At 47.3% G+C, this 21,945-nt stretch overlaps 1 protein-coding gene across 1 annotated transcript in view; it reads left to right on the top strand.

Moving 5' to 3' along the window:
* DOPEY2 (dopey family member 2) overlaps positions 1 to 21,945 on the top strand; it is a 134,463-nt gene that overhangs the window by 98,628 nt on the left and 13,890 nt on the right. The window contains 11 exon segments of the mRNA XM_003132763.4: positions 50 to 172; positions 2,811 to 2,945; positions 7,338 to 7,393; positions 9,358 to 9,462; positions 9,560 to 9,626; positions 12,052 to 12,196; positions 17,443 to 17,525; positions 17,755 to 17,864; positions 18,006 to 18,152; positions 19,627 to 19,688; positions 20,168 to 20,296. Coding sequence (XP_003132811.2) covers positions 50 to 172; positions 2,811 to 2,945; positions 7,338 to 7,393; positions 9,358 to 9,462; positions 9,560 to 9,626; positions 12,052 to 12,196; positions 17,443 to 17,525; positions 17,755 to 17,864; positions 18,006 to 18,152; positions 19,627 to 19,688; positions 20,168 to 20,296 — 1,162 coding nt within the window.

A 21,945-nucleotide genomic window follows, 5' to 3' on the forward strand; every position in this document is an offset into this window, starting at 1 on the left:
AGAGCCCGCATTCTGCCCTGCTCTACCTTTTCTTGTTTCTGTTTTCTAGACCATACGACAGAAAATTTTAGACTTCTTGAACCCCTTGACGGCCCACCTGGGAGTGCAGTTAACAGCAGCTGTTGCCGCCGTGTGGAGCCGGAAGAAAGTGAAACGCCACAGTAAGACGAAGGTAGGGCCAAGGATCAGAGCAGTAGCTAAACTTACTCGGACAAAATACCAAGTGGTCAGGTGCAGGCAAAGGGGACACCACAGGCTGACACGGGAGACTGTCGATGTAGCGATGTAGCGAATGGATGATGTTCCACTGTTGTAAATGCGTGAGGTGGAACAGCTGTGCCCTGTTACAACTGGAGGGGGAGGTGGGGGGGAGTGGAGCCCCCCCCCGGACATCTGTTTTCTCATCTTTCTATTGTATTTATTTGACCTTTTAAATCTAATATCTAATGGTGGGCTTACAAGGATATATATAACATGTACATTTTAAAGAATAAAAGCACCACCATGAACTTGCTACCCAGCTTAAGAAATGGTTCATTATCCCTTGGGCCCTTCCCTGGCTGAAGTGCCAAATAGTTGCTTTTTTCTTAAAAAAAAAAAAAAAAAAACAATTTTTAAAAGACTTTTTTTTTGTCCTTTTTTTTAGGGGCCCACTTTGGCATATGGAAGTTCCCAGGCTAGAGGTTGAATTGGTGCTGCAGTTTCCAGCCTACACCACAGCCACAGCAACTCAGGATCCAAGCCACATCTGCCACCTGCACCACAGCTCACGGCAATGCCGGATCCTTAACCCACTAAGTAGGGACTGGGATCGAACCCACATCCTTATGGATACTAGACAGGCTCATTAACACTGAGCCCCAGTGGGAACTCCCAGACTTTATCGTTTTAGGGCAGTTTTAGGTTCACCACCACATGAGAGGAAGATGCAGAGATTGCTGAAATTACCCCATCCCCACACATGCATGGCTTCCCCCACTGTCCACACCCCCCTCCAGAAGGGTATGTTTGTCACAGTTGATGCAACTACATGGACACATCATCGTCACCCAGGTTCTAGAGTTTACATTAGGCTTTTTAAATTTATAAAAATAGGAGTTCCCCTTGTGGCTCAGCAGGTTAAGTACCTGACATAATGTCAGTGAGGATGCAGGTTCGATCCCTGGCCTCACTCAGTGGGTTAAGGATCTGGTATTGCCACAAGCTGCAGCGTAGGGCCTAGATGCAGATTCCACATTGCTGTGGTGTAGGTCGGCAGCTGCAACTCCGATTCGACCCCAGGTGTATCCCTAAAAAAGAAAAAATGAATAAGTTTGTAAAAATAGTACTTGTCCACAAGGGTAAAGAAAATTCAGGTCATCACATTCCTGCTCCCAGACCTCAGCTTGCATCTTGTCCATTCTTCCTCTGCCGACAGGTCCATCATGAGGCCATCATCCAGGACCTTGGTTTACCTGTTTCTACAAAACCAGCACATGCTTCTTCCTTGGTTCCCCCTGCCAGCCACACATGTTCCTACCTGGAACCTCTCTCAGAGGGTCTGTTCCACCCCCAGGCACTGTCTCAGTGCCCTGCCTGGGCCCCTGGGCCCTGAGGACGTGTGAGAGGCCAGTGGCCCAGGCTCCCCAGCTTAGCACCTGTGGGGTTTACCTGGTGATAAACCTGATGCTTCCAAGTGCATGAAACCACCTTCTACAGATGTGTCATCTAAATGCACCCCCCACACTGGGACTGTCCTGCCGAGGCCAGCTCCCGTGAACCTGGTTTACCTGTTTTTCTTACTGTCCTCTCCTTTGGGGGCTGACTCTTGGTATTAGCCTGTTTCCTTCAAATGAGTGTGTCAGTTTCTAAAACACTTCCTGAGCTTGAACATACCAGCATGACTGCCCGCTATCGGCTGCACCATTTATTCCTACTTTGTGTCAAATACTGACAGTGTTCCTCTAATTAAATGCTTACCTTGCTCTTTGTTTCCACCCGTAGAGTCCTTCACTTCATCTTCATTTACGTGTTTATTTACGAGTTCCTATTGTGGCTTAGCGGCTTAAGAATCTGACTGGTATCCATGAGGATGTGGGTTCGATCCCTGGCCTCCCTCAGTGGGTTAAGGATCTGGCATTGCCACAAACTGCCCCATAGGTCATAGACGCAGCTTGGATCTGGTGTTGCTGTGGCTGTGGTATAGACTGGCAGCTGCAGCTCCAATTCGACCTCTAGCTTGGGAACTTCCTTATGCCGTGGGTACAACCCTAAAATAAATAAATATTTGTTTGAAAGATTAAAATGAGTTCTCTCGTGGCACAGCAAGTTAAGGATCAGACGTTGTCACTGCAGTGGCTCAGGTCACTGTTGTGGCATGAGTTTGATTCCTGGCCAGGGAATTTCTGCATGCCCCAGCCATGGCTAAAAATAAATAAATAGGACTTCCCATTGTGGCTCAGTGGTAACAAATCAGACTAGTATCCATGAGGATGTAGGTTCAATCCCTGGCCTCAGTCAGTGAGTTACGGATCCAGTGTTGCCATGAACTGTCATGTAGGTCACAGATGTGGCTCAGATCTGGTGTTGCTGTGGCTGTGGTGTAGGCCGGCAGCTGCAGCTCTGATTCCAGCCCTAGCCTGCAAACTTCCATATGTCTCAGGTACGGCTCTAAACACACACACACACACACCCCGAATAAATAAATGTGCAAATATGTAAATAAATCAGATTTCTTTTTCCAGGAGCAGCTATTGGAGAGTACTTTCCAAAAATTCCTATTTTTTGTTTTCTCTCTGTGAGCCTCAAAGGAATGATTTTCTTCTTGGCAGATTGTGCCAGCGGCGAGCACGTCCCAGCTGACCCTCGTGGACCTGATCTGCGCCCTGAGCACCCTGCAGACGGACACAGTGCTGCACCTGGTGAAGGAGGTGGTGAAGAGGCCGCCGCAGGTCCGAGGGGACGAGGTCAGGAACCCGGGACCCTCCAGATGAACCCATGGCGCTCTCTAACTCCATGTTTTACCAGTTGTGTCTGGGAAGGAAACAGGAGGTGCAGGAGCAAGTAGGAACTGGGGGAGCTGTGGAAACGAAGGTGTTCTTCCCGGGCTTTGCAGAAGTGGTGTGAAATATGCCTCGTGGGCTCAGGTTTTGGGGTGGGAACCGCTCAAGGTCAGGGATGACTTCCATCTTTCCATCCCACTGCAGAGCAGTGGTTCTTAACAAGGACCTGCTGTGCACGCAAATGAATTCAGCGCTTAGAAAGAGGAAATGGTACTTACCTCAAAGAACTTGCAGCCTGAAAGGCATCAAAGATAAGCAAAGCCAGACACTAGTCCAAGGTGGAAAAGACCAATTTGATTCAGGAACTACTGCAGCAGAGCAAAGAGCTGAACTCAATCCTGACTTGTGCAGAGGTCGCTGGGTGTTGTAAGCAGAGAGTTGAAGGGCAGGGAGCGTGAGCGAGCAGGGGCTTCAGCCAAGTCAGGGGAGATGACAGACAAGCGGGAAGAGGGTTGTGGTTGTGGATCAAAGCTCTCTGGGTTTGCTGACTCTCCCACAGGGAGACAGAGGCCTGTCTTTCCTGATGATATTTCAGAGGGATGGCTCTCAGGTCCTCGAGAAAATCATCCCTGGGTTGTAGGAGAAGCGTATGCGCCCAAAGGGACAGAGGAAGGATTTATAACTGGAAGTTTTTTTGTTTTTTTTATTTTATTTTATTTTCCCACTGTACAGCAAGGGGGTCAGGTTATCCTTAGATGTATACATTGCATTTACAGTTTTTTCCCCCACCCTTTCTTCTGTTGCAACATGAGTATCTAGACATAGTTCTCAATGCTATTCATAATGGAAGTTTTTTTGATAAATGCTCCCAGAAATGGAGTTCAGGAACCGCTCAGGTGTTGGCTGAACGAACAACAAATTCGTTCAGAAGCCTTGATGTTTCTTTCCTGAGCAGGTGCTGTGAGGGGGTTGAGGTCATTCCCCTTAGGGACACGGCCTTGAGCTGCACAGACCCATGCTAGTGTTTGTCCAGGTCTCTCAGTGTGTGTGGTGTACGGACTCGTTTGTGCTAAAGGTACAACCTTATAGATCAAGGTTGAGGCCTGGTCGAGAAGAGGGCTCAGAGGGGCCTGACCAGTAAACAGGTAAGTTATAAATCTGCATAACTTATAAACAAGTTATAAATTTGCATAACTTTTATAAAGGTACAAAATACACTTCAGAGGACTTAGCTCACACTGCACATTCTGAGAAAGAAGTTTTGTCTGGCTGCAGGGAAAACAGTGGCATTTGTAGGTTATGTCACGGAACCACAAAGCTCCTGTAGGGCTTTTTTTTCCTGTCTTTGGGGGGGCCCCACCCGGGGGGGCCCCACCCTTAGCATATGGAAATTCTCAGGCTAGGGATCGAATTGGAGCTGCAGCTGCCAGCCTACACCGCAGCTCATGGCAATGCCAGATCCTTAACCCACTGAGTGAGGCCAGGGATCGAACCGAAATCCTCATGGGTACCAGTCAGGTTCCTTACTGCTGAGCCACAACAGGAACTCTCACTCACTCTTGTAGTTTTTCTGTTCAGTTTCTGTGCAGCAGTCGGCGGGCTGTGTTGCACAGACACGTTTTCATTCATGCACGATGGTTTTAAAATAGAACAAGCTGTGTGGTTTTGATTTCGGAGAGACAGCCGTGAGTGATGGCTTGAAGCGAGATTTTAATTTTCTACTCAGGAATAAGAATCCTAGCCCCTAGACTAGCCAGAAGCTAAAAGCAGAATTGGCCTGGTTCTCGCCCAGCTGAAAGCAAGGATGTTCAAGAAGGCGCCAGTTGTAAAAACAGATACAGAGTTTCGTATTAGAAACACAGTAACACATGTGGGAGAGCACAGCTGAAGTGGTTTGTTTATCTAGGGCGGAAGCAAAGCCCTCATGCACACCCAAAAGAGGAGTGTGGGTGTGGAAGCCCTCCTGAAAGAGGAGGGCACCACAGAGGTGATTTGAACCACTTACATGGGGCTGTTCTTCTGGGCCTTTGTTTTCCTTTGGTCAATTATCTTGTTTAATTTCTCACACCTGACTGGACCCAGGGCCCTCCCTGATAGGCGTGTGCATCTTTTGGCATAGATGGATTCCAAAGCTGGGCCTTGTGGGAAGCTTAGCTGGACTTATTATGGCCTGGCAGCCCCTCCCTTTCTGACCCAGAGAGGTCTTTCTGTGCATGTGGAGTTAGGGTCTCCCTGACCCCAAGGATAGGAAGTATGTGACCTCTTGATCTTTGGCCCAATCAGGGCTTAGCCTCGCTCTGCTCCTGCCATTACCATGGGTTAAAGTGTCCACAGAAGACAAACTCTAGTTGTTTGCCTTGCTCCTGTTGTTCCTGCTATCTTGAAGTATAAACCGGCGGCTAGTTGTAAACATCTGTCCTGCAGCCCATCTGTCTCCTGCCTCAGTTTATAGGTTTTTTTTGTTTGTTTTTGTTTTGTTTTGTTTTGTTTGCTTATTAGGGTTGCGACCGTGGCATGTGGATGTTCCCAGGCTGGGGGTCGAATTGGAGCTGTAGCCGCCGACCTACACCAGAGCCACAGCAATGCGGGATCTGAGCCGTGTCTGTGACTTACACTACAGCTCAAGGCAATGCTGGATCTTTAACCCCCAGAGTGAGGCCAGGGATCAAACCCGAAACCTGGTGGTTCCTAGGCGGATTCGTTTCTGCCGCGCCATGATGGGAATGCCTCAGTTTATCGTTTTGTGCCTGAGAGATTTTTGTTTTTACCAAAGCAGATCTCTTCATTGAAAGTGTGGGAGCTATCGTGTTCTTAATTAACTTGATAGAAACCAGGGATTTGTTAGGACCTTGAAATAATTGCCTTCTCGAAGGTAATTTAAAATTAAACAATTAGGGGAAATATCAAAATAATTCCCTAAATGAAAATTAATGGTGTAGCGGACAGAGTGATTATTTCAAAAAGAACTAGTTTTGCTCAAACAGGTATTGTACACCAGAGTTCATTACAGCATTAATCACAGTAGCCAAAAGATAGAAACAAGTATCCATTAGCAAATGAATGGATAAGCAAAACGAGGTATATACATGCAGTGGAATATTATCTGGCCTTAAAAAGCAATGAAATTCTCGGAGTTCCCGTTGTGGCACAGCGGAAACAAATCCGACTAGGAACCATGAGGTTTCAGGTTCGATCGCTGGCCTCGCTAAGTGGGTTAAGGATCTGTGGAGTTGCCATGACCCGTGTTGTAGGTCACAGACACGGCTCGGATCTGGCGTTGCTGTGGCATAGGCCAGCAGCTGCAGTTCCTATTCGACCCCTAGCCTGGGAACCTCCATATGCCACGGGTGTGGCCCTAAGAAGTTTAAAAAAAAAAACGAGATGTAAAATGGACCTAGGTAACTTCAGGACATCTGTTGGATGTCTGGTCCCCCCCCACCCCCTCCCCCCAGATGCCTGGGAGTCTTGTTGCCTTTGACTCTAATGCAAATGTTAAAGCAATGAACTCTGCAGAGGGGAACCAGGTGGAGGGGCCATCAGTCCTGGGTGGGTTTGCATTTACAAGTCTAAGCAGGTCTAGGTGACAGGAAATTGACCTTCCACACTGCTGGTTCTGGCTGCAGCCACAGCGGAGCTGGCCCTGCTGACAGCTTTGTACACAGATCAGGCACTGTTAGGGTTTGTTCCTTCATGCCACTTGAATTTCTACAAATATCCAAAACTCCTGGACTAAAAACCCAGACAAACCCTAGAGTCGTCTGGCTGACTGGATTTTGGCTTTTCACCTAACACAGTGACACTTTGTGGTTAATTTGGTTGATTGGCTCAACTTCTGTAACTTCTATGAAGAGCCTCTTAAAGTAAGGAGGGGGAAAAAATATGTTTCGGAAACCTGCTTCTGAGTCACTGAGGCCATTTGAGGTTTAGAGAAGTTGTCGGGGCTGAGTTGGAGGGAATCCTGGAGTTAAGGATTAGGACGTGGCCTCTTGTCTGTAGCTCGTCACATGCACCCCTGAGGGTCAACTTTGACCTTTGACCGCCAACTTTGTGTTTGGGGAGGTTCAGGTATGATGCCAAATTCGCCCTAAATGCGTGTTGAAAGCCTGGAATGGGAAGTAGGTAAACATAAAGGGCATGTCCTGGGCGTCTGAGGAGAGGCCACCAGAGGTTTGGGACCTCATGCATACATTTGTTCCACTTGGGAGGTGTTTCACGTCGGTTATTGTATTTGAAACGCTCTTTGGCTGAAAACTTGCTGTATTAAAATATGGAATCTGATTTCCTTTCTGCATTTGAATTCTTTTTTGGCCTCATTTCCAACCAACTTGGAGTGATTGGTTTTGCTTTAATTTTCAGAAATCGCCCCTCGTGGATGTCCCTGTGTTGCAGTTTTGCTATGCTTTCATCCAAAGGTGAGGCAGCCCCTCAAAGGCATTTCTCAGTTAATAGGTGCTGTTGCGTTGATTATAAATAATTGCTCTGATTGGATTTCTGCTTTTTCTTTTTTGTTAAATTGAAGTATAGTGGATTTACAATGTTGTGTTAGTTTCCAGGTTGTAGCAAAGTGATATAAATACATCTATGTAATTTTTCAGATTCTTTTCTGTTATAGGCAATTACAAGATATTGAATATACTTACCTGTGTGATACAGTAGGTCCTTGTTTTTTATCTGTTTTATAGATAGTAGTGTGTATGCGTTAATCCCAAATTCTTAATTTAGCCTCCTCCCCAACTCTATTTCTTGATTTCTGGAGAGCCATAGTTCAGAAAGTATCTTAATGGTGCCCCCATTTCCTCTCCAGGCATGGCAATAATACTAATCTTACTTTTCTTCTTGCAGCGATCAAATCTGACATTTTAAGGTCTGCGTGCTGTAGGTCAAACACTAGCTTTATGGGACGCCTGGTAAACTTTAGAAGAAACAGTTTGCATTAAACTCATACCAAAAAAACAAACAAACAAAAAAAGTCGGGGGTGGGTTTTAAAGACCTCTTTTATTTTTGGCACTGTTCTCAGTGCTTTACCATGCTCTTTGCTCAGTGGCTTCTGCTCAGGTTTACTGAGCTGAATATCCAGCCGCATGCAGTGGTCTCAGCTACAGGCCACGTTGAAGTGGGTGCCCCAGGCATTTCTCCCTGGCAGAAAGGAAGCTTTGCTGGGCCTGGGGCAGCGCTGATGACACATCCCAGGTGCAGCTTCCAGACCCTTCACTGTGGAGGCCTTCTCCGCTGCAGTGATGAGGGTGGAGGGAGTTTGAACCCCGCCTCAAGGAAGCCTCACAGCCTCACATATCTCAGGAGTTTCACTGTATGAAAATGTGACAACCAATTTCAGGCTTCCTGGTGAACAAGTTCACCTTCTGTGGTTATTCCAGCTCCCGAGCTTGCAGGAAGGTAGATTGAGGGTCATAGTCCCGGAAGCCACTGGGCGTGGGATTGAGTTCAGAAGAGCTGTTTACCTCTCCCCGCCCCTCCAGCATCATTGTACTTCTTTCCTCCAGGAGTTAGAGATGAGCTAGTCACATCCCTTCTGGTAACTAGTCTGTGTTAAACAGCGAGCACCTGCTACAGTGGTCTGAGCCACACCTGGTCTTTCCCAGCCCCCTCGGGAGCTGCGTCCTTCTTTTACGGAGGAGGCCCTGCCCAGGTCACTCAGTCCAGGTCACTCAGGAGGCAGTCAGTCAGTCACCAGGACTTGAACCTGGAACCCTGGGGCTGCAGCAGTCTCCCATTGTTGCCCATGAGGCCTGACCTGAGCGCCTCTAAAGATCAGCCCCCTGCTAGGTGACCCCTGATGTCATTCTCCTTGACCTTCTGATGGCTGACTCTTTGTGACCAACGACCTTAGGGAGGCCGAATGTTAGAATCAGGGAGGTCAGCCCTCTAGTACATGGCTTTTACTTTATAGACAAGGAAATCAGGAGCCGCTGGCCTGTCAGCAGCAGGGTTTCAGGTCACCAGACTCCATGTTCTTGCCAGAATACCAACATTTAGCTTGTGTGTATTGTAATTTTATTTTAGTTTATTTAGCCCACGGCATAGAGAGTTCCTGAGCCAGAAAACAGATCTGAGCCGCAGCTGCAAAATATGCCGCAGGTCAGGTGGCACCGGATCCTTAACCCACTGTGGTGGGCCGGGAATTGAACCTGCATCCTAGCGCTCCAGAGATGCTGCCCATCCCGTTGAGCCATAGCCAGAACTCCTGTACTATAATTTGAAAAGGAACAAACAAGTCAGGCAGACAGGCCTTTTTCCCTGTGCTTTCCAACTGCCTGGATCCAAAATGTGCTTATAATTAAACATCTTGTTTTGACCTGTTCATGGTTGGATATTTTTTCTTTCCTTTTTTTTTTTTTTTTTTTTTTTTTTTTAAAGGCTCCCAGTGACAGCCTTGCAAGAGAACTTCCCTTCGCTACTGGGCGTGTTGAAGGAGTCTGTGCAGTTGAATCTCGCTCCCCCTGGATATTTTCTGCTTCTCAGGTATTGTGTCACGGCACTCAGGTCACCATGTTTTTCTGCGGGAACATAGGTCTATTTCTGCCGCCTTCTCAGTCTGAAGCTGGTTGTCTCTCAACAGCATGCTGAACGACTTTGTAACGAGAACACCCAACCTGGAGAGCAAGAAGGACCAAAGAGACCTGCAGGTGTGTGGGCACGTTGAGCAGATTGTGACTGCCCAGGAGTGTCGTCCACCCTAGGGGCTCTCCCTGGAGATGGTAAACATCGGGCAGAGTCAGGTCTTAGCTTCAAGTTTGTTCCCACATCTGACTTCCTCTGCTATGGTCTTTGAGGGCTTGACAGGGCCTTCTGATGAAGGTCGTGTTAACCTTGGGCGGTCGACCGTGGAGTTTACAAGGTACCTCCCTCCCTCCCGCACACAGATGAGCACAGAGCTCACTCTTCAGCCTAATTAGAACCATAAATCTATCTTTTGACATGGATTCCTTTCCCTAGAACCTCCTCCCCCCTCTTAAGCCAGATATGTATTCATAGGAAATTTCAAAAACCCTGAAAAATGGAAGTAAAGCTCACCCATAGGAGCAGGAAAATCTCCTTGGAGTAGAATGCCAGGTACACAATAGAAGTGATGACGGGGTTGTAGGAAAATCACTGTTGTACAGCCATTATAATCGCTGAGGAGCTTTTTGAGTCAGTCTTTATTTTTTATTTATTTATTTATTTTTCATCTCTTCTAGGGCCGCTCCCACGGCATATGGAGGTTCCCAGGCTAGGGATCTAATCGGAGCTATAGCCGCCAGCCTACGCCAGAGTCACAGCAACGCAGGATCCGAGCCACGTCTGCAGCCTGCCTCACAGCGCACAGTAACACTGGATCCTTAACGCACTGAGCGAGGCCAGGGATCAAACCCGCAACCTCATGGTTCCTAGTTGGATTTGTTTACCACTGAGCCATGACAGGAACTCCTTGAGTCAGTCTTTAAACTGGGACAGGTAGTTGATGGCTTTGGTGATATTACTGCTAAAGGTTGTGATCCCTGGTGTCTGGAAAAGGTCTGGCCAGTTCCCAATGCCAGACCACCAGAGTTCTGCGTTTGGCACTGGACTCCTTTGGGAAGAAAGCATCCTCTCAGTGCAGATGCTGCACCCCAGCCTTGGGCGGCACTTCCCACACCAGCCTGGTGAGCCCACCACCTCCCATGGCCTGTTGCCTCTCTTCAGTCCAGCTGGGCTGAGCTTTGGCCACAGGCTCTACCGCAGCAGGTGCAGCTCGCTCTTCCACGCCATGGTGTCCCAGCCCCCTGACATGGACTCCTTCCCGCTGTTTCCAGGTGCCCTAACTTCTTCTCCAGCCACTCACTGCACTTGAAACAGGAGCTCCTCTAGGGCCTCCACCCCCTTTCTTGGTCTCCCTTGCTGCTATCATGCACCCCCGAGGCTCACGGTGGGCAGTTCCCACTGCTGCACCCTCCTTGTCGCCAGCAGGCAGATGTGCTGTTGCTTCATGAAGCCTGAGCTGCTGGGCTCAGGGTGGAAGTCGGGGTTGTTCACATCTCAGATGACAAGGACTTTCAGCCCCTGTCAGCCGGCGATTGATGATAGCCACTCAGCGTTTCCACTTCTGTCCCAGCTACTTCACCAAATTCTTTCCCAATTGGACTCCTAATTCGATGACTCCTCCCTCACCCTCACTGAGGCAATTTAATTCATTCAGTTTTATTTCTCGTTGTATTTTTTTGGCCACGCCCATGGCCTGTAGAAGTTCCCGAGCCAGGGTCAAACCCGCCCCACAGCAGTAACCAGAGCCACGGCGGTAACAATACCAGATCCTTAACCTGCAGAGCCTCCAGGGAACTCCTCTTGTTGTATTATCAAAAAGCGTATTTCTAGCAAGAACCTGTGGTCCTAAAGAAATCAGAAATCAAGGAGTTTCCTTTGTGGCGCAGTGGTTAACGAATCCGACTAGGAACCATGAGGTCGCGGGTTGGGTCCCTGGCCTTGCTCAGTGGGTTAAAGATCCAGCATTGCTGTGAGCTGTGGTGTAGGTCGCAGACACGGCTCAGATCCCACATTGCTGTGGCTCTGGCCTAGGTGTAGGCCAGAGGCTACAGCTCCGATTAGACCCCTAGCCTGGGAACCTCCATATGCCGTGGGAGTTGCCCTAGAAAAGGCAAAAAGATAAAAAAAAAGAAATCAGAAATCGAATCCGCCAAATGCAGCGGGCAGCTGTGACTTCCTATGTCTCTCTTTTGCCCACGTTGGCCACGTGAGCCACCTGTGGCTTTTGTGCCCTTGAGATGTGGCTTGTCTGCATCAAATGTGCTGTTAGGTATAAAGTATACATTGTATTTCAAAGACTTAATGCCAAAAATAATGCAGAGTCTCACTAGTAATTTTTATATTGATTATATGTTGATAATATTTTGGATATATTGAGTTAACGTTATGAACTTGTTTCTTCTGTTAACGTGGCTCCTAGAAAACTTGATATTACCTATATGGTTCACAGCAGTGGCTTGCATTATAGTTCTAGCGGATGGTGCTATTTTAGGCACTCGAGGTTCTTTTCCTTAACTAACTTTCTTTCCTCTTTCTCTCAATTACTCTTAGGAAGTCACTCAAAAAATTATAGACGCGGTTGGGAACATTGCTGGTTCTTCCTTAGAACAAACCAGCTGGCTAAGCAGAAACCTGGAAGTGAAGGCCCAGCCTCAGATCTCACTAGAAGAATCTGATGCCGAGGAAGATTTACACGGTAGGTATCGACAGGTCAGAAGGTAATGCCCACTGCAACCTGGTAGGTCTAGTTTTGCCTTAAAAGTAAATTAGTCTGGAATTCCCATCATGGCACAGCAGAAACAAATCCAACGAGGAACCATGAGGTTGCAGGTTCAATCCCTGGCTCACTCAGTGGGTGAAGGATCCGGCATTGCCGTGAGCTGTGGTGTAGGTCGCAGACATGGCTTGAATCCTGCGTTGCTGTGGCTGTGGCATAGACTGGCTGCTGCAGCTCCTATTTGACCCCTAGCCTGGGAACCTCCATATGCCACAGGCATAGAAAAGACAAAAAGACCAAAAAAAAAAGTAAACTGGTCTTACTTCTTACAGCATAAGTTGTATATGTGATGAACAGTGGGATTCCAGTGGAAGGGTCCGGAGTGGCCCACGCTACCATGTAAAGCCCTCACTGAGCCTAGATTGGGCTCCAAGAAAGTAACTTGCCAAGATAAATTGCCTGGACTCGGTGACAGAAATCTGTGGGGGATCAAGAATAGAAGGATGTGTGTTTTTCTTTTTTGTGGAAAGAAGACATAGGAAGCCAACAAACTGTCGTCAGGCACTTGATGATGTATTTCATTTCTGGCCAACACACCCCTGCCCCTCAGCCATCCTTGTGGCTTGTCATCGTCATGAAGGTCCCAGAGAGTAGGCACACCCCAGCCTTGCTGCTATAGCTTCCTAGGAAAATGGTCGGGCGACTCCCAAAGGAAACGCATTTATTTACTCGGAGGACCATTGATCAGCTCGACACTCTTGAGGAGTCTGGATTAAATGCAGTAGTGTAGCTTGTCAGTTGTCAGACATAGCCATCCATCAAGCAAATCTCAGGTTATTAGACCTGCTGCAGTGAGAGAGAAACTTGGCAGTCATAGGGGTGTCTCAACAGGGAAGATTTGGGGAGGATGCTTATAGGGTGGTAGGGCCTTGGCTGAATTGTTTGTGGCAGATCTTTCAAGGTAGGGCACTGGTCATGATTGGGCAGAGTTAGTGATAAAATACCTTTGCACCGGTGGGCACAGTGCTAGGCAAGGGCCCAGAATGAAGCTTGATGAGCACGCAGCTTGTTTTGATAAGTAAGCCACTTTAGTGGGTTCAGTTTTTCTTTTAGGATCAGGCATATCTTGGAGCAAGTAATTATTTTTGCAAGTTCTCAGTATTATTTAACACAAGGATGTGAAAGTACGTGCAGGCCCAACACTGCTTAACACTGGACGGTAAAATCAGTTTTGCTCTCAGTTGGTGGGTTTTTTTTGGGGGGGTTGTTTGTGGGGGGGGTGTTGGCCATGCCCATGACCTGCAGAAGTTCCTGGGCCAAAGATCAAATCTGTGCCACAGGAGTGACCCAAGCCACAGCGGTAACACCTTAACCCATTAAACCACCAGGGAACTCCTGGTCTCCGTTTTATGAACACAGGGGCAAAAAAATTACCTATCAGTTCTCAGTCTGAACTATATCGCACAGTCCCCACCACAAAATGTCATCATCATTAGCTATAGTTCCATCTGCGGAAACAAAGCTGAGCTCGTAGTTTGTAGTATACAGAGGAAGACTTGTCAAGAAGTCTAAGCTCTTTTCTCTTACAAGTAACAGACACCCATTTCAGGCAGACAGAAACACAACAGCAGGAAACTTTTTGGCTCCAGTACAAACTGCATTGAAATCTGGTTTCAGGCATGGCAGGAACCAGGTGTTCAGATGAGCTTCATCAGATGTCATGCAATAAGATTCTGATTGGCTCTTCTTGGGCCTATGACTGACCCAGAGGCAATGGGAAAGGGCTGGTGCACTGAAGCCATGAGAAACAGGCTCCCACCCAAGAAGGGCTTCTCCTCCCAGGAGGAGGAAGCATGGTGTTGGATGGACAAACTGCAGTTCCCTCACCCATTACTTCAGCCATCTGCTTGGTACCTGGTTTTGTGGTTTACATTTTGAAAGGAATTAAAAGTTGCCTTGTGATGCAGTGGGTTAAGGATCTGGCATTATCACTGCAGCAGTGGGGGTTTGATCCCTGGCCTGGGAACTTCTGCATGCTGCAGGCTCAGCCAAAAAAAAAAAAAAAAAGAAAAAGGATTATATTTTACTCTCTAGTGAAGATCTTATAACTAGGATACTATCATTTGCTAACTTAAACCAACAGTTATGCTTTCTCCAGCTGTGTCTATGGTTACAGTTGTGGTTCCAGGGAAAGAGAGCTTGTCCCTCTCCCTGGCTGATTTGCCCTCAGTTGTCTCTGTCATAGGTACTGATGGATGGATGAAACTGCTTGTCCGCCACCAGTGCAGCCAAGCTTTGTCAAGTCAGGCATTATTGGGCCTGGCTTTTGTGCAATAATTAATTTTTACCTCAGGGCAGTACTGTAGTAATATAATTGCCTGATTTTTACTTAAAAAAAGAAATTGTAGAAGTTCCCATTGTGGCTCAGCAGGTTAAGGATCTGGTGTTACCACAGCTGCAGCGTAGGTTACAGATACGGCTACGATCCAGTATGGCTGTGGGGCTGTGGCGTAGGCCTCATCTGCAGCTCCAGTTCCACCCCTAGCTCAGGAATTTCCATATGCTGCAGATGCAGCCATACAAAGGGGAAAAAAAGAAACCAGAGAGTTCTAAAGCTGGAGGTAATTTGATTTGGCGGCTTCTCGGCGAGACCTTTTTTTTCTTCTTGGCTGCACCCAAAGCATGTGGAAGTTTCTGGGCCAGGGATTGAACCCACACCCCAGCAGTGACCCAAGTCGCTGCACTGACAATGCTAGATCCTTAACCTGATGTGCCACAAGGGCATTCACTCAAAAAGACTTAATTAGCAAATTATAGAGTACCAAAGAAGTCTTTGGATATAACTACATTTTGTTTAAGTCTTGAACAAATTAAACATGTACACTAGCCATATAAAGCATGAAACCGAATGAGACTGTTTTTCTGTTTTTCATATCATTTGAATGATATGTTTTTCTCCACCTAGAGTTTTTGTGCCTGCAGTGGACATGCATTTGCTCTCCCATGTATATTTGTGTCTGGCATGTGCCACACACTTTGTTCTAGATGCTGGTGCTACAGTAGCAAGCAGCATGAGCAGGGCCTCTGCTCTCCGGGGAGTGGCACAGAAGGTGATAGTCAAAAGCAAATTAACAGGAGTTCCCACCATGGTGCAGTAGGTTAAGAATCCAGCTGCAGCAACTCCAGTTGCTGTGGAGGTGCAGGTTTGATCCCCCGCCCAGCACAGTGGGTTAAAGGATCCAGTGTACCTGCAACTGCGTCCTAGGTCAGCAGCTGCAGCACAGATTCAGTCTTCAATCCCTGGGAACTTCCATGTGCCTCAAGTGCGGCCATTTAAAAAAAAAAAAAAAAAAAACGAAAACCTAAATGAACAATGGTATCTTTCAACTCTCCTGGAAATTCCAAATTATTCCAAAATAAAAGGGTTTTTTTAATTAATGGGAGTGGGGTGGGGGCCACTTGAGATGTTGCAGAAGATGTCCCTGAGGAAGCGACAGCTGTGCTGTGACATGAAAGACAGCTCTGCCAAGCCCTGGAAAGGCACTGCCCAGAGGGGATGGTGAGTCTTTGAGGTGGGGGTGGGCAGAGACCAAGACACCTGCAGACCAGCTTGGCTGGAGCCTGATGCCATGGTTATCTGAGGTCAGGGAGCGAGCGGGGGCCGAAGTTGGTGGCGCTTGATGCAGACAGAGCGGGCTTAAGAACTTGGACGTCAGCCCACTTGCTGCGGGAAGCCATTAAGTGTTTGAAGCAATGATAGGATCTTACTGAGTCTTTAGAAAACAACAATTTGGCTGCCGGAAAGAAACCAGGAGTTCAGTTAAAAGGATTTTGCGGTGCTCTGGGCAAGCGATGATGTAAGCTTGGAGGCAGGGGCGATAGAGAAAGGTGGGCTGGTGCACGTGTGGAGTGGACAGAACGTGCTGATGGGTTGGACGTGGCTGTTTCCAAAAGGAGGCAATCAAGGATGCCTTTTCTTGTTGGTTTAAACAATTGAGGTGGAGAAAACTGAAGCAAGAACATTTCGGAGACAGAAATCGAGCTTGCAACGGCAAGTATTAAACCTGAGATGTCTGGGAAGGAGCCAGCACAGGTCACTGGGGTAGGAGGAAAAACCAAAAGAACATCAAGTCACGGAAACTCTGGGAGAGAGTGTTTCAAGGAGGAGGGCAGAGGAACCCAGCCAAAGGCTGCTGAGCAGTAGAGTGAGATCGGGACAGAGGCTCACCGGGTGTGACCTGGGGGTGGGGAGACGGGATTGACGTAGGTGGAGGAGAGAATGGGAGACCGTGGGTGTGGATAACTCTTGCTGAAGCTTAGCTGTCAAGAGGTCAGTACGGAAGTAGTACTGAGGACCAAAGAGTATCTTTTATTTGGTTTGTTTTCCAACTGGAGTTAATCAAAATGTATTTGTATGGGAGTTCCCACCATGGCACAGCAGTAACAAACCCAACTAGTAACCATGAGGTAGTGGGTTCAATCCCTGGCCTCCCTTAGTGAGTTAAGGATCCGGTGTTGCCGTGAGCTGTGGTGTAGGTCACAGATGTGGCTCAGATCTGGCATTGCTGTGGCTGTGGCATAAGCTGGCAGCCACAGCTCTGTTTTGACCCCTAGCCTGGGAACTTCCATATGCTGTAGGTGCGGCCTTAAAAAGACAAAAAATAAAATAACCTGCTTGTCCACCACCAGTGCAGCTGAGCTGTGTCAAATCAAGTGTTATTGGGCCTGGCCTTTGTGCGGTTATTAAACTTGACCTCAAGGCAGTACTGTAATAAAATAATTGCCTGATTTTTATTTTTAAAAAAATCAAAAGAGTCCCTGTTGTGGCTCAGCAGGTTAAGGATCTGGCAGTTCTGAAAGCTTAAGTGTAGGTCACAGAGGCGGCTTGGATCTGATGTTGCCATGGCTGTGGCCTAGGCCTCAGCTGCAGCTCCAATTCCACCCTAGCCTGGGGACTTCCATATGCCACCATCACCCAAGGGGGTGTTGGAGTTCCAAAAAGGATGATGAGAATAGAAGTGAGCTGGTGCTGCTTTGTTTGGTCACAATACCCAGATTCTTAGTTGCTGAAATTGAACATGTTAGCAGAAGACTCCAACCTAGACGTACCCACACAGTCAGTGTGGAAGGTGGGGCTCATGACTCAAGTTCATGTGATGCTTTGGGGGCATCAGTGGTGACCCGTCCGTCACGATCAAAAAACAGATGCCTCTTTGGGTCCGCAGATGCTGCCACGGCCGCTTCAGCGATGGTGTCCTCGTCAGCCCCTTCGGTGTACAGCGTGCAGGCCCTCTCCCTCCTGGCAGAGGTAAGCAGGCCTCAGGCTCATCATCCCTCCGGAAAGAGTCTTTGCAAAGGCAGTCCTGCTCAGGTGCCAGGAAACGTGGGTCGCACCGTCGCTGGTGAGCCTTAGAGCCAGCCTGAGCCTCAGGCTGCCCTGTGGAGTTTTCTCTTAGGCTCTAACATACCCCAGGACTAAATTTCATATTGCTTCTTACTTAGGAGATGTCTCTTCTCCGGTGGTCCTGTTCTTTCAGGTTCTGGCATCTCTCCTGGACATGGTTTATCGGAGTGATGAGAAGGAGAAAGCAGTGCCGCTGATCTCGCGTCTGCTGTACTATGTTTTTCCTTACTTACGCAATCACAGGTAAGGCTTGCTCCTTCCATCGGACCCCACCCCCGTCCCATGACCCCGCCATGTGTGGGAAGAAGCCCAGGGGACGTGCATTCAGTGGGCGTCCTGGCACCATCTCTGACCTCGACCCTTTCCCCTTCCCACCCCATCCAGCGCCTACAACACCCCCAGCTTCCGGGCTGGCTCCCAGCTGCTGAGTTCTCTGAGTGGTTATGCCTACACGAAACGAGCCTGGAAAAAAGAAGTCCTGGAATTATTCCTGGACCCGGCCTTCTTTCAGATGGACACTTCTTGTGTGCAGTAAGAAATGCTGTCCTGATAAAAAATGTGCCTGGACTCTTCAAGTGGAAAAGGGTTCGGGTTTATGTAATTAATCCTCATTCCTGAAATGAGAACAGAACTAGCTTCCACCCAGATCATAAGACATCACTCACATGTTTACCGTGTATTCCTGGGAAAGGAATTAGGTCTTAAAACTAGAAAGATGTCTTTTTTTTTTTTAATAGAGGAATTCCTAAAGAGCATAGTATAGGGTTCCAGTGGTACTTGGTCTAATGCTCCTTTATCTTGTAATCATAAGATGCTTAACCAACATTAAGAGGACAGGGGTGACACTGCAGTGTCCTTATCCCACTTCTCGACTCCCACTCCTGGAGCTCTCACTGAGACCTTGTGGCCGGCTCGACTCTGCAGGGCAGCAGAGATGCATGGAATTAAAGCTGCAAGCTGTACTTACTGTGCCTTTTTCTTGGAGGTCAACAAAACCACTTGCAACTCTGCCCCTGGCGGGGCTGACCATGACTTTATTAATGGCAGGGATAGAGGTGGAGACTGGTCAGCTTTTTCCTGTGACCTGAGAGTTTGCTCTGCTGCCACCAGCCCCTGTAACTTTCACCCTGTTAATCCTGTTGTGAGGCAGGGGAGCCCGTTGAAAAACAGAGGTATTTGTCTTCCTGCCCCCCGCAACCCCACTAATTTCCATCAACACAAGTGTATGGATGCCATCTATGTGGACATATTTAAGGACAGCCCTTGCAAAAGCCAAAGCACCTTGACTAATTTGTGTTTTCTTTTATGGTGAGCTGGAAACTATTTATTATTCTCTATGTTAAGGGCTTTGCCTTTTTTTTTTTTTTTCTTTTTAGGGCCACATCCAAGGCGTATGAAAGTTCCCAGGCTAGGGGTTGAATTGGAACTACATTTGCCAGCCACAGCAATGCTAGATCCAAGCCACATCTACAACCTGCAACACTGGATCCTTAACCCACTGAGGCTAGGGATTGAACCCACATCCTTATGGCTACTAGTCAGATTCATTTCCGATGAGCCATGATGGAAACTCCTAAATGAAAGCTTTTGCATAGTTTTTCCTTACATAAAAACTCTTCATCCGAAGTTCTCCTGTGTGGCGAACCCAACGAACCCGACTAGCATCCATGAGGATTCTGGTTTGATCCCTGGCCTGGCTCAGTGGGTTAAAGATCCCACGTTGCCGTGAGCTGTGGTATAGGTCACAAATGTGGCTCGGATCCCACATTGCTGTGGCTGTGGTGTAGGCCGGCAGCTGCAGCTCCAGTTTGACCCCCAGCCTGGGAACTTCCATATGTGGCAGGTGTGGCCCTAAAAAGAAAAAAACAAAAACAAAAACAAATTCTTAATCTGTTTCACTAACTTTTCAGAAAGCAGTTTTTAATAGATCTTAAAGGAACGTGTTCCTTTAATCGGACTGTCACCCTTTGCATATTTAATTAACTTTGCTTTTTTTAATATCCAGTTGGAAGTCCATTATTGACCATCTCCTGACTCACGAGAAAGCCATGTTTAAAGATTTAATGAGTAAGTTCTTCTGTGGTCCTTGCACACAAAGTCACCCATTACAGAACCCATGCCTTTTGGTCACAATCAGCTTTACCACGTATTTCAGGACCTTGCTCAAAACTTTTGTGGTGCCATCTTGGCCGCAAACTGTGATGTCAGGACTTCCTAGTTTCAGTGTGTTCATCAGAATGCCTCTAACCACCTTTTCCCCAGTTTTATAGTAGAGAAAATACTTTTGAAAGTAATGGTAAGTTGATCATAGTCTGTTAGGGGTCCTTTCCTGTACCTCACAGCCTCTTCAAATACCTGTCATTAAGTATCATGAAAGCAATGAGTACTTTTATAAATATGTGAATAATAACCATACACTCTTGCTGAACCAAGGTCATGATCTTTCACCAGGGAAGATAGGAAGTAACACTAGTAGGAATGTCTGATCACCTACCTCTCAATGCAGTTTTCTCACCAATGGAACTTATTTGCTGTATTTATTCTAGACATGCAGAGCAGTTCTTTAAAACTGTTCTCAAGTTTTGAGCAGAAGGCCATGCTGCTGAAGCGCCAGGCTTTTGCTGTCTTCAGTGGAGAGCTTGACCAGTACCACCTCTACCTTCCTTTGATTCAAGGTAAGAAGGCCACCCCCACCCCACCCCACCTCACCTGACCTCCCCTCCACCCCCTGCCCCACAGACTGGCCCAGAGTGCCAAGAGGTGGCAACCAGAGGGGCCCATAGCCCATTTTGGCAGAATGATTTGAACGTTAAATGAGTGCTTGGCAGGAGTGATTGTAGAAGAGCTTTAGAAATATATTGGTACATCTGAAACTTTAATTTATCTAGTACTTTTTTTGGCTGCACCTGTGACACATGGAAGTTCCCAAGCCAGGGACTGAACTCCAGCCACAGCAGCGAGCCACACGGCTGCAGTGACGATGCCGGACCCTTAATCCACTGTGCCACAAAAGAACTCCTGAAACTTTATTTTAAAAATCAGGGTTTTTTTCTTTTTATAGCCGTACCTACAATGTATGGAAGTTTCCAGGTGGGGGGTCAAATTGGAGCTGGAGCTGTAGGCCGAGGCCACAGCCACAGCAATGTCAGATCTGGGCCAAATCTGCAATCTACACCATGGCCATGGCAACATCGGATCTAAGCTGCATCTGTGACATACACTGCAGCTTGCAGCCACATCAGATCCTTAACTCACTGAACGAGGCCAGGGATCGAACCTGCATCCTCATGGATATTAGTCAGATTCATTTCCACTGAGCATGACAGGAACTCCTAGTAGTGGGAACTCCCATCCCACTGCGCCACGATGGGAACTCCTGAAAGAATTCTTAAGTAAGAATGTGTTTTCCTAAAGACTCGTGGCTTAAATGGAATGTGATAAATCTTTAGAGAATCCTATGAAAGGAGTTCCTGTTGTGGCTCAGTGGATTAAGAACCTGACTAGTATCCACGATGTTGCAGGTTCGATCCCTGGCCTTGCCCAGTGGGTTAAGGATCCCACATTGCCATAAGCTGTGGTGTAGGTCACAGGTGTGGCTGGGATCCCTCATTGCTGTAGCTGTGGTGTAGGCCGGCAGCTGTAGCTCCAATTCAACCCCTAGGCTGGCGACCTCCATATGCTGCAAGTACAAAAAAAAAGACCAAAAAAAAAAAAAAATCATATTAAATATCATGAAGACTAGAGTAACAAACAGTTTTACAAACATTAAAATTATGGCATAAATCCTTTTGGGGGACTCAGATTTATTAAGGTGCAATTTACATATGGTGAAAGTCACACTTCTGTCTATACAGTTCTGTGAATTTTGACGAACACACATGGTCACATAACCACCACCTGAGTCAAAGCACAGAACGTTTCCATCACCCCGAAAGTCCCCTCGTGCCCTTCAGAGGTCATCTCCTCCTTTCCCCGACCCAGTCCACCACTAATTTGCTCTGTTCTTCTAGTTCTTTTCCAGAATGTCCTGTAAATGAGATTAGACAGTGTGTAGCCTTTGAGTCTGGCTTCTTTGACTCACGTAATGTATTAGGGAGTCATCCATTCTATTGTATTTACCAATAAATAGCTTATTCCTCTTTATTGCAATTTATTTATAGGATTCCATTCTGCGACTTGTTTACCAGTTCACCAGTAGAAGGGCGTTCAGGTTGTTTCCCCATAGAATTCTGATATGAATCTCTTACTCTGCCCTCTTAAAATTTTTTCTTATAAATGTCTGTCAGCTCACAAAGCGTGTGCTCTTCTTTTTTCTATGGTTTTT

This window comes from Sus scrofa, chromosome 13 (assembly GCF_000003025.6).
Source record: "Sus scrofa isolate TJ Tabasco breed Duroc chromosome 13, Sscrofa11.1, whole genome shotgun sequence".
Classification (NCBI taxonomy): Eukaryota; Metazoa; Chordata; class Mammalia; order Artiodactyla; family Suidae; genus Sus; species Sus scrofa.